The 11,097-nt window shown below is 60.1% G+C and overlaps 4 protein-coding genes across 5 annotated transcripts in view; 3 read left to right on the top strand and 1 right to left on the bottom strand.

The window, feature by feature from the left end:
- MAP3K3 (mitogen-activated protein kinase kinase kinase 3) overlaps positions 1 to 4,573 on the top strand; it is a 63,033-nt gene extending 58,460 nt beyond the window's left edge. For both annotated transcript variants that reach the window (XM_082706674.1, XM_082706675.1), the window contains 3 exons: positions 39 to 168; positions 506 to 683; positions 1,790 to 4,573. In XM_082706674.1, coding sequence (XP_082562800.1) covers positions 39 to 168; positions 506 to 683; positions 1,790 to 2,018 — 537 coding nt within the window. In that variant the 3' untranslated portion in view covers positions 2,019 to 4,573. The remainder of the gene's footprint in view (positions 1 to 38; positions 169 to 505; positions 684 to 1,789) is intronic.
- The window catches only part of TACO1 (translational activator of cytochrome c oxidase I), a 742,329-nt gene that overhangs the window by 72,639 nt on the left and 658,593 nt on the right, over positions 1 to 11,097 (top strand). The window lies entirely within an intron of this gene.
- Positions 6,132 to 8,625, bottom strand: LIMD2 (LIM domain containing 2). The gene is made up of 5 exons (XM_082706739.1): positions 8,462 to 8,625; positions 7,599 to 7,693; positions 7,355 to 7,399; positions 7,130 to 7,269; positions 6,132 to 7,054 (listed from the first exon to the last, which is right to left on the bottom strand). Exons 2-5 carry the CDS (start codon positions 7,638 to 7,640, stop codon positions 6,895 to 6,897), a joined length of 387 nt encoding a protein of 128 aa, XP_082562865.1. The 5' UTR covers positions 7,641 to 7,693; positions 8,462 to 8,625; the 3' UTR covers positions 6,132 to 6,894.
- On the top strand, positions 7,920 to 10,827 carry LOC309851457 (uncharacterized protein; the record flags this gene model as incomplete). The annotated part of the gene is made up of 3 exons (XM_082706776.1): positions 7,920 to 7,929; positions 8,102 to 9,603; positions 10,106 to 10,827. 2 exons carry the CDS (start codon positions 7,920 to 7,922, stop codon positions 9,433 to 9,435), a joined length of 1,344 nt encoding a protein of 447 aa, XP_082562902.1. The 3' UTR covers positions 9,436 to 9,603; positions 10,106 to 10,827.

An 11,097-nucleotide genomic window follows, 5' to 3' on the forward strand; every position in this document is an offset into this window, starting at 1 on the left:
TTTTCTGAGCTGACTCCCTCTGACTCCTGTGGCTGCAGGGCTCAGTGAAAGACCAGCTGAAGGCCTATGGAGCTCTGACAGAGAGTGTGACCCGCAAGTATACCCGGCAGATCCTAGAGGGCATGTCCTACCTGCATAGCAACATGATCGTTCACCGAGACATCAAGGGTGAGCAGGCACGGGCTATGGGGTCCCCGAGACCTGGTCACTTAACCGTTCTGAATTTTCTGAAAAGTGAGACTCTAATTTCTTCCTTGGGATATTGGTATGGATTGATTGCGTAATTGGGGAAGCCACTTGTAGAGTGCTGTGCAGATGTTGGCCATGGTAGTGATCGTTTTGTGCTATAGGGCGGAGCCAGTGGCACTCCGTGCACGTCATGTCTCATTCATGGTAGTCTCCATCCTCCCCTGCCGCCCCGTGACCTGGTGGGGAGGGGAAGAGGGTGGATGGTAGAAAGTGCTCTAGGGCCCAGAGTTGTAGCCTCTGCCCTTTCATGCCTTAGGAGCCAACATCCTCCGAGATTCTGCCGGGAACGTGAAGCTGGGGGATTTCGGGGCCAGCAAGCGTCTGCAGACCATCTGCATGTCAGGCACAGGCATGCGCTCAGTCACTGGCACGCCCTACTGGATGAGCCCCGAGGTGATCAGTGGTGAGGGCTACGGAAGGAAGGCAGACGTGTGGTGAGTGCTGAGGGTGTGCGGGGATGGCCTCTCCACGTCTGGGCTGTCAGGACCCTAACTTGGAAATGAGCTGTGGGGGTTGTGCGGTGTGGCGGGAGGAAGAGGAGACTCACCTCTCAGGAGCCAGGCCCGGAGGCAGGCTCCCTGAGTGCAGGACGTTGGTGCCCACCCCCGCGCATACGGCAAGTGCATGGCCTTTTAGCCCCAAATAGCGCCTATCTGCTATTGATGAGAACTTGGGCCGTGGAAAACATCCCTAGTGTTTGCTAAATTCCTAACAGAAGCAGCACCAGTCTGAAGGCCTGGGTCAGTCTCTGAATCGTAGCAGGATTCTTTCTTTCCTAGCATTTAGATGGCTTGTGTTTGCTCTATCTTCCTTCTTGTGCATCCTCTGAAAGGGCCTGGAAGTTGTGAGAGCATCTCTTCCCCTCAGAACGGTATTGTGGTGGGCTGAGTCATGGTTCCCCAAAGGTGCCCATGTAGTAACCCACGCCCTGTTAATGTTTCCTTATGTGTCAGCAAGGCCTTTGCAGATAATGCTTAACTGAAGGATTTTTGAGATGGGGAGCTTATCCTGGATTATCCACGGCGGCTCAGGATAATTGGAGTCCTTACAGAAGGGAGGCCGCAGGTGAGAGTAGATAGCAAGAGGTGGGACAGTGGAAGCAAGAGACTGGAGTGGTGTAAGGAGGGGCCAGGAAACAAGGAGTGCTGGCAGCCCTAGAGCAGAGCCTCCAGAAGGAACAATCCCTGCTGACCCATTGACTTTAGCCCGTTGAGACTAGCTCTAGACTTCTGATCTCCAGAATACATTTTTGTTATGTTTTATGCTCATGGTAATTTGTTACAGTGGCAATAGGAAACTAACACGATTATCTCAGAGCTCTTTCTGTCCATGCCAAGGGGTCTCTTCCCCAATCTAAAGATTCACCCAAGTGGGTGTAGGTCAATGAAGCCCTTGTAGATGAGGCCTTGGGGACCCCCTACAGAGGTGTCAACCCTCAGCTTGACCAGTCCTGCCTCAGGGTGTTCTGAGAAAGGCATCTCCTTTCATGATGGTGGGCAGCTCAGGGAGCCTGGGATGACATGGGATTCTCTCTCTCCAGGAGCTTGGGCTGCACTGTGGTAGAGATGCTGACAGAGAAACCACCTTGGGCAGAGTATGAAGCCATGGCTGCCATTTTCAAGATCGCCACCCAGCCCACCAATCCTCAGCTGCCGTCGCACATCTCTGAGCACGGCCGGGACTTCCTGAGGCGCATATTTGTGGAGGCCCGCCAGAGACCTTCGGCTGAGGAGCTGCTCACACACCACTTTGCACAGCTCGTGTACTGAGCTCGCAAGGCACATTGTTGCCAGCTGCCCCTGCTGCATGGGCAAGGGGCTGCCGAGGGGCTCGGCGAAGTTGCTGCTTCTCCCAGGCAATGCTGTGGACCATGGAGCTCCAGTCCAACCAGCGTTCGTCTGCGCCCCTTCCACCACTGGGGCTCAGAGCCACGGTGGGGTGGCTGCAGCCTCAAGGACTGGGAGCCCCCAGCCTGCCAGACCTGAGAGCTCCAGCATCCTAAGCTCCACGTGGAGGGGAAGGGGCTAGGAACAGTGTGCAAAGCGCTGAGGGCCTTCCCCTCAGGGCTATGTGTTGACGCCGCAGTCAGCGCCAAAGCCCCACGGGTCTCGGGGCCCAGGACGGACATGAGGGTCTGAATAGTGTTACTTTCATTCAGAGTGTTATTGTGTTTCTCCTCCCATGTCTGGAGACCACCAGGGCATCTCTGGGCTGGATAAGCCCACCCAAGCCTGAGGTAAAGCCCAACATCCCACAGCCAATGGAAGGCAGAGGCTGGGGCTATGCTCTCCCCGAGCCCCCAGGTCAGCTTCGCCAGTCCCTGTCCTTTACCAAAGATGAATGAAGCAAATGTTATGCTGCCTTATTCAGGGAAGGAGGAGCCCATCCTGCCTGCCCCCATGACCCCGCACCCCCCTTCCCCCAGCAGGGGCTTGAGGTGTGGAACTGCCCCCACTTGGGGGGGGAGACCCCATTTTGTCAATGCAATTGTCTCTGTTTTACAAGTTGGAGTCACTCTTATGCTGTATCCAGTTTCTAAACTGGAGACTGTGTGCCCTCGGGCTCTAAGTATCCCTGTTGTGGGCTTGGGCCTTGGGCTGGATTGGAAAGAGCTGAAGGTAATGGCCTTTGTGTTCCTGACCTGGCACCTTTTCCCCCACTGGAGCAGAAAGGAAGATGGACAGCGTGGTGAGGGGATCTGACCCAGCTGGCTGCCCGAGCCCTGGGCAGGCTCTTCTGGATAGCCAGGGAAGCCGGATCAGGCTGTCTGTGAGTCGTGACCCTGCTAGGCCAGAGCCCTCTCTGCCTGGTAGAAGGGAGAGCCCGTAAGAGGTCACCAACTCTGTCCCAAATTACCATCTCTGTTCCTCCTTGGCCAGCCTCGCCCACCCCCATGAGGTCTCACCCCTTTCTCTTCTTAGCGGAGGAATGGTAGCAGGGGTCGGGGAGCCAGTATCTCCAAGCAGCTTAGAGTTGGCCTTATTTACCTCAGCCTGGGCGCTGGTCTTTTCTTCCGGCCCCTCCCCTCCAAAATGTGCCTATTGCTAGAGCTCCTCCCTCCCAACACCCAGTTTCCTTGGGAGTCGTCATTAAAGGAACAACAACAACAACAATAACAATGCCAGTGCCCAGGGATGGGCCTCTCTGGGGAGCTTGGGATTAGCGCCAGGCAGCTCATTGCCAGCCATGCCCACTTCCCCTCGGGCACCAGAACAAGCCAAAGCCTTCGTTGTATGTTGACGATGCACTTTTATGAATGTAGTTTCTATCGCTGTTTTTAGCCTTTTCACATCATGTAATGTGAGGCCTTGTACTTGTTAATTTATATCTCAGATCATATTTGATGGTTTTTATATATATCAATTCTAGATTGTTACAGGTGATGGACGCCTCAAGAGAGAGAAGAGAAAATGAAAGCAGCTGGTTTTGCAGGAATGTGTGTTGCATGGTGCCAGTTGGGCCTGAGCCCCTCTGTTTCCATCCTTTCCCCCCAGGGGCCTCTGTCAGGCACCCCAGCTCAGCCCTCTGAAGACAGTGAGCATGCGCTCCTGTCTCCACCTCAGCCCTGGCCCAGGGTGGGGACTGGCCCCTCAACTTGACCAAAGCCGCCACGTGGCAGCTCGGCCTCTCCACGACTCCATCCTGATGGCTGTAGCACTCTTCTTGGGCCCACACCCCCGTCCCCAGTCCCTGTTCCCCAAGAGGAAACAGCACGGTGTGGATGCGACAAGACGACTCTGTGTGTCCCAGCTTCAGGCTCTCACAGAGCCCCACCTCCTGGGGTCTTACCTCACAGGGAATGGATTTTCCAAGTGAATTTGCAAACAGGCCAACAAACGCTGCACTCCAAAAAAACGAAAGACCCTGATTTATTTTGTGTGCCAAAAACTGTGGACATGCTGGCTCAGCATCCTCAGGACCAAGCTGTTACTTAATTTTAATTTATTGTCTTTATATTAAATAACCCAGATAACAAGTTGTGGGCCTAGGACCGCCTGGGCCCGAGGATTCTAAAAGGCAGTCCCCCGGCAGCCCCAGGCTTGCTGTGAGACGGGCCGCGCTGCCATTTGCTCAGCATTCCATGGGCTACGTCAGTCTTGGCCAGACCTACGTGGGGAGGCCAGGGCCGGGGACAGTCCACACTCTGCCGCCCTCCTGCCCCTCCTGCCCCTCCTATCCACCTCAGCTCTGTGTCTGTGTCTGAATTGTGGATCGTGCAGAAGAACCTGCGGCCATAGTTATTGGACTATATCTCGACCGAGGGCTTGCAGTGCAAAGCCAGGCCAGTGTCGCGCATTACTTACAATAAAAGGGATCATTTATACCCAAGGGGTCCTGTGGCAATGCTTCCAGTTGGGGAGTGGAGACAGTAGGTGTTTTCCCAGGAGGAGCAGGTATGGTGCCTGGTAGCCAGCTTGGGTCCCTCAGCAGGGAACTTGAAGTGACTCCGAGCAGGGTCCTAGGCAGGGATGACTTGGTTGAGACCACTGCTAGCTCAGAGGTGGTTCCCTTCTCTCCCCACTTCCAGGAGCTCTGCGGAGGGTGCTTCTGTCGGGACTGATTATCAAGCTGGTACTGTCAGCCGCCCCCGACCCAAGGGTCACCGGTGGCTGGGGTCCAGAACTTCACGGCATCCAGGAGTCTTCTCGGTGCAGGGAAGTCCTCCCCGGAGCTGTGTTCTGCAGGGCAGGGTTCAGTCATCTCCAGGAGCCACCTCTCTGTTATCTTCCCCTGGCATATCGGCGGCTGGTGCTTAGCTCAGAGCAAGGAGAGACTCCCCTTGTCCCCATCTGAGGCCTCCCGTGCAGAATTTGGGCCAGCTTTGAATGAGCCTCTTGGTGCTCCTCATGCTTAAGACCCAGTGCCATCTCTGCTGAGAAGCAGCTCTGCTGCAAGGGGCAGTGTCCACTTCTCACAGCACAGTGGCCCATCTGCCACCAGTTTGAGTACCCGCTCCCTACCCTGACCTATGGGCATGGCATCACTTAGGAATTTAAGGTCTTATATCGGGTGCAGTGGCAGCATGTCCCCCAGGAGTCAGCCCTCTGACTCCACCAGTTCATGTAGCCCATGGACAGTTTGGGGAAATCAGAACAGATGGGTCTGGGACAGACATCCTAGACTTCCCACATATAATCTGCTCGGGGTGCGGGTGTCTGGGGGCCTCCAGGTTGGCTTTGCTTGCCCTGCGGTAAACTTGTCCCTCAGAGTAGCAGATAAGCTGTTTTCTCCTTGGACGACCTGAGACGGTGACCGTGGCTGCCCTACTCTAGAGCTTGAAAAAGCAAGGGGAAGAGGACAGATGGGGAAGGACACAGCGAGCTAGAGAACTTTCAACAGTACTTGCTGAATCTGCTGGTTTCCACCATCCTTTGCTGATTTCCAGAGAAAGGGGGTTCCAGACAAGGACTCAGCAGAAGGGTTCTGCCTTGCAGTATACTGAAAGGCTGTGAGGCCATGAGCCATCACCTACTGATGACCTGACCCTCTTTTTTTTTTTTTTTTTTTTCTTTTTAAAGTAAGTTCCACACTCAGTGCAGGGTGAGATCAAGAGTTGTATCCTCTACCGACTGAGCCAGCTGTCCTGACCCTCCTGTGACCAACCCAAGGCTGAGAAGCAAGTGGAATTTCCGTTCTAAAACCACTCTGGTTATGACAGCACGGAGGCCTGGCTGTCGAAAAAAGAGCACCCCTTCTTTTTCTCAGGCTGGTGTCATTTCCTTCACACCCATCACCAGCCCCACCCCCCACCCCAATCAAGGCCAGGAGTGCTCTGGGCTGACCATGTCCCCTCTCACTTCTGCATGGTAAGTCTGCATCCTTCCTGCCACAAAGTCCCCCACGCCCCCAACCACTGCCCCATCAGGCCACATAATACAGAGTCAGAATCTGTTAAAACATGTTTAAAACAGGGTTGATCACAACAGTCAGAACCGGCAGCAACGGGGGACAAGAGGAGAGGAGCGTGGCCCATGCCAGACCCCAGCCAGTCTCTGGCTCTCAGCAGGGCAGGTGCTTTAGCTTCTGCTTCTTGACTCCGGTGGTGCAAGATGGGTCCCAAGCCCCACTGGGCATGCCCCGCCTCTTCTTTCAGGGGAGGGCGGGGCTAATCCACTTCCCCCTCCCCACCCCACCCCCAAGGCTTTCGTGGGCATTCTGTGAGGCCCAGCCAGGGCACGCTGGCTCTCCTTCCTCTGGTCTCCATGGCTCAGAACCAGGCTAAGGGCAGAGGTAGATGGGGAGACATGGGGGCCCCAGAGGGCCCCAGGTGGCAGTGAGGGAGCTTAGGACCCTGAGGGGGCAGGGTGACTCCTTGCTGGAGAAAAGGCACCTAGATAGGGAAGCTGGGCCTGGGGGCCTCCCAGGGGGCCAGGGGTGAGGTGGGGTAGGCTGAAAGAAGTCGGAAGCAGGGTGGTGAGCAAAACCCAATCCTGGTTCCCAAATGACCCCCCCCACCCTGGCCCCAGGGAGAATGAAGGAGCCCTGGAGCTGAGCCCTGCCCCCCAACCCTCTGCCTGAGCAAGATGGCTTTATCCCCATCCCACCCTGCCCCCCAACCCAAGCCCAGGTCCAATCTCTTTCCCACCCTTCCCACTGCCCCTCTCTAGGCCCTCTTTTACAGAGACAGTGGATGGCAGAGGGGCCTCAGGCCGTCTTGGTGCCGGAGTCCACCTCCTTGTGGGCCCAAAGCTCCTTATGCTGCTTCCGGCCGAAGCCCTCATCGTAGTTGCCTTTGCTCTTAAACAGCTGCTGAAAGTGGGGTTTGCAGTAAAACTCCCCTTGCAGTGCGGCGTAGCTGCCCAGGCTGCAGAAGCAGAACAACTGTGGTCAGGTCAGGTCAGGGCTGGCAGGCGAGGGCAGGGGCAGGGCAAGGGCGCACCTCAGCTTGGTGTGACAGTGCTTGCAACAGAAGCAAGAGTTGTGGAAAATGAGCTTGTCGGCCACCAGCCGCTCCATGGGGTACACGGTCTTCTGGCAGGCGGCACAGCTCTCCTTCACCTGGGCCCGAAGGCTGAAGGACTGTTGGGGGGAGAGAGTCAGCCAGGGGCCTGACCCTTGCCCATCCCTTCTAACCCCTGCAACACTCCACTCTCAGGGGCCCTACCTTGGAGCGCTGGACCGTGCTGCCTGCACCGCTGCCTTTGGCTTCCTAAGGGAGAAGGCCAGTCAGGGCCAGGTCAGAGGGCTGCCCCAGACCATGACTGCGGTAACCAACTCAGAACCCAGGCGCTTGGCGGGGTGGGGGTGGAGGGTCAGGGCAAAGGGTGACAAACCTGCCGCCCCTCACCCCTTCACCCCGGGCCAGACGTCTGAAGGAGAGGAGCCCTCCCGCCCCGCTGATCACCTACATGAGAGGGGGTGGCCTGGGCGGCTTCTGCAGCCTGGAACATGGCTCGGTGGGGGTGATGGAGGCCCCAGGTGGAGACGCTGCACCCGCTGGGTTCTGCAAGGGGAAGTCGGTCGGTCGGGCCCCACAAGCCCTTCCCTAGCCTACAGGGTGGGGGTGGGAGTGTTTACAGGCAGGGGACTGGGGGGCTGCGGTTGGGACTTTCCCTAAGTCATTTCCTGTTGCTCTGGGTCTTGCCACTTCCGCCCCTCACCCACCTCCCCCTTTCGCCCGCCCGCCCCCCACGCTGCTCCCCAAGGGACAGAGATCCCTGAGTGGAACCATGTGTCGGGGTAAGAACAGAGTTAGCCGGGAGCGGCGGGGGAGGGGGCGCCGCGCAGCCGCCGTGGGTGCCCTGTGGCTCGGGACCCCGCCTGGACTAGGGGAGGTCAGGGGCGGGCGGGCCGGGCGGGGCTTCGGTGAGAATCCGCTGGCCCGGCCTGACCCCGGCCCAACGCTGCCGAGGTCGCCGGTGCCCCCCGCTCGGCCGGCCCAGCCCCTGGACAGCGCTCCGGGGCTGCGCGCCAGTCCCGCCCGGCAGCCCCGCCGCCCGCGCGCCCCGCTTCTCGCCCCCGGGCCCGCGAGGACCGGACCCCAAACCCGGGACCCCCGCGGACGCAGCCAGAGGGATTCGGCTGCGTCCTCGCTCGGAGGCCCGCCCGGGAGGGCGGCCGCTGGCCTCGGGGTCCCGGGCGAGAGCGACGGGCGGGGGCGCTGGGCGTCGGGACCCCGCAAGCGTCGGTCCTTGCGCCCGCACCCCCACCTCGGCGCCGGGGTTTGTGAGACGGATGCAGGCCCCCTCCCCGGCCCGCCCGCGGGTCTCACCGGGGCCCCGGCCTGGGCCGCGGGGCGGGTGGTCTGTCTCCGGGGGGCGCCTCGGGTGCGAGGAGGGCGCGAGCGCGGGCGCGAGCTGCCGGCGCTGCCAGTGGTCCCCGAGCGGCCGCCGCCGCCACCGCCTTATCGCGGCGCCGCCCCCGCCGGCCCCCGCCCCGCGCCCGCCCATTGGCTCCTACACGCCCGGAGCCGCCTCCGGGGCCCCGGCGCCGCCGCCGACCCCCTCTGTGCTTTGTCTTTCCCTCGCTCTCCGTCCCCTGCCTTTGTCTGCCCCCCGCCCCGACCCTGCGCTCCGGGCACTCGCACCGTCCCCGCGGGCCCCGCGCTCGCCGGCCTCGAGAAACCGGCAGCCCCGTCGGCCCGCTCGGGACCCGGGCAAGGCCCGGAGCGGGAGTGTATCGCACGCCTCAGGGCGAGGACGAGTTCAGGTTGAGACGCCTGGGGTCCCGGGACAAACGGCGCTCCCGGCGACGCCCCTGCGGCGGGACTGGGGCGCTCCTGGGCCTTTCGCTGCCTCAGTTTCCCCCTGTTGGTCCTCGTGCGGGCCCGGCGCTCCGTGGGCCCTGCGGTTTGACAGACCCCGCGGGGGCGGCCCCGTCCGGGATCCCACGCCCCCTCCGGCCGCTCAGTCCTCCCGCCGCCAGAGGCCGCCCCCGCTCGGCCGCGGGAGGAAGGAGGTAGCGGCGGCCGGCACGCGGTCACGCCACGCGAGGCTGCGAGGCCCGGCGTCCGCGTGCTCTGCCCCCAGGCTACACGAGGGGTCCGGCGGGACCACCACCCCTCAGCGCTTTCTCCGGCGACCCCATAGACAAGGGCCCCGGGAGGCTCCAAGGCCCGCGGTCCTGAAGCGTTTCTGTGGCGGGTTTTTGCGGGCGCCGTGGCCTGCGAGAGGGCACTCCCTCCGGGGGAAGAGATTTCCATCCTTCAGACAAGCCAATCTCTCGGCGCACCCTAACCCCACTTAACACAAGGGAGAGGCCTGAGGAGTGCCGGGTTCCAAGGAACAAAGCGAGAGCAGCAGGGCTGGCGCCAGAAGCCGCGCCCCCCGCCCCTGGCTCCCTACTCCCTGCCCCTCTGCCCGGCGGCGGCCGCGGCCCCAGCACCCCGCACGACAGGTCGGAGGCGCGCAGGAGGCAGGTGACCGGCACCCACTGGTGGGGGTAGCGCTCAGCCGTGCTGCGCACGTGGGGCAGCGGCTTCCTGGAGGCATCTCTGCCGGGAGACCCGGGTCTCGTTCGCCCCAGGGACTGGCAGGCTCTGCCTGCCGTCTGGCTGGAAGCTGTTCCCAAACAGCCCTAAACATAGCTTGTTCCCACACTGTGGCAGGAATAGAACTAGTGGCTCCAGAGCACGGCCCACACACGCGCCAGGGAACAGAACAACTCAGCGCCCCCGTCCCCGGCAGGGGAGGCCGGGGAGGCCGCAGGCTTCCCCAGCCCCGAGTCCGTTCCCTCAGCTCCTGCAGGGCCCCTTAGGGCTCGTAGGCGGCGCTCAGCTTTTTCTCCCCAGCCTCCTGCCCCTCTCTGGGGCAAGATTTACTAATGGGTGGAGATGCAGGCCCAGGCCTCCCTGGCTGGGGTGTGTGCGTGCGTGTGACACTTCTGAAATTGTGTTTATGTGCATCTTTTCTGGCAGTGTGCACAGCGGCCACCAGATTCTCAAAGGCCTCTGCCCTGACGCAGGAAGGTGCGGCCCTCCCTGGCACCCGCAGGCAGCACTGGGAGCACCGGGAGCAGCAGGCAGCCTGGCCCCCTCCCCTGCCCACGACGAGTCTGCAGGGGCAACTGCGCAGCCCCCACAGAAGCAGCAGCTTGGGCGTGGAGTATGAGCTGACCACAGGTGAAGGAGCTCAGAAGGAAAGAAAACAGGCTGATAATGGTGTTGAGAAAGGGGAACTTGAGGTCTAAAGAGAAGATGAGCTGGGCTGGGGTTAGGAGGAAAGCTGGAAACAAAGGTGACCTGGCCTCCCCACTCGGCCTCACTGCGGGTATCCATTCCCTCAACCCCTGTACCTCAACCCCTGTACCTGCCCAAAGGAAGAGGGGTGTTATTGCTCGTTTTTAAACTGGTATTAAAATTTCTGAGGGAAGGGAAAGTGAGAGCATTCGAGGGTTCAAAGCAGCTTTAGAGAAGAGGGAGGGGCACTTCCTTAATCTGACATTTTTAGTGCCTGAGCCAGAGAAGGGTGCCTCACCCCTAAGGGACCGGCACGGGGGAAGGTGCCCATGCAGGCTGGGAAGCACCATGGAGACGCAGGGCGGAATCACCCCCTTGCCCAGCCTCATTGGCCACCAGCCAGGATGACAGAGAGGGGACAGATCTGGGTCTTAGGTTACCTGCTCTTTGGGTATTAGTTCCAGGGGTAAGGAGACACTGCAAGTCATGTTACAGAACAAAACCCTCCACCTCCTTTCCTGCCAAAGATGAGCCTTTTCTGCCTCCACTCCTAGTGGCCCCGAAGTGGGGCCTGCGAAAGGGCTAGGCTTTGGCACCTAGGCCTTTCCAGCCCCAAAGTGGTTTGATGGCTAAGTGAGGCTAAAATGAATAGCCTCACATTTCTGGGTGTGAGGAGACAGCTCTATGTCTGTTATGAGGCTTTCTTAATGAAAGTGGTTACAGCCATGCTT

The sequence above is a fragment of the Mustela nivalis genome (genome assembly GCF_964662115.1).
Source record: "Mustela nivalis genome assembly, chromosome: 17".
In the NCBI taxonomy this organism is placed as follows: Eukaryota; Metazoa; Chordata; class Mammalia; order Carnivora; family Mustelidae; genus Mustela; species Mustela nivalis.

What these genes read in the sequence shown, in the direction of transcription:
- LIMD2 (XM_082706739.1), bottom strand. Translation starts at nt 7,640, where the DNA reads ATGTTCCAGGCTGCAGAAGCCGCCCAGGCCACCCCCTCTCAT. An exon ending in CCCAGGCCACCCCCTCTCAT is followed by an intron (nt 7,400 to 7,598) that starts GTAGGTGATCAG and finishes CTTCTCCCTTAG; the next exon opens with GAAGCCAAAGGCAGCGGTGC. An exon ending in CACTGTCACACCAAGCTGAG is followed by an intron (nt 7,055 to 7,129) that starts GTGCGCCCTTGC and finishes CTGCTTCTGCAG; the next exon opens with CCTGGGCAGCTACGCCGCAC.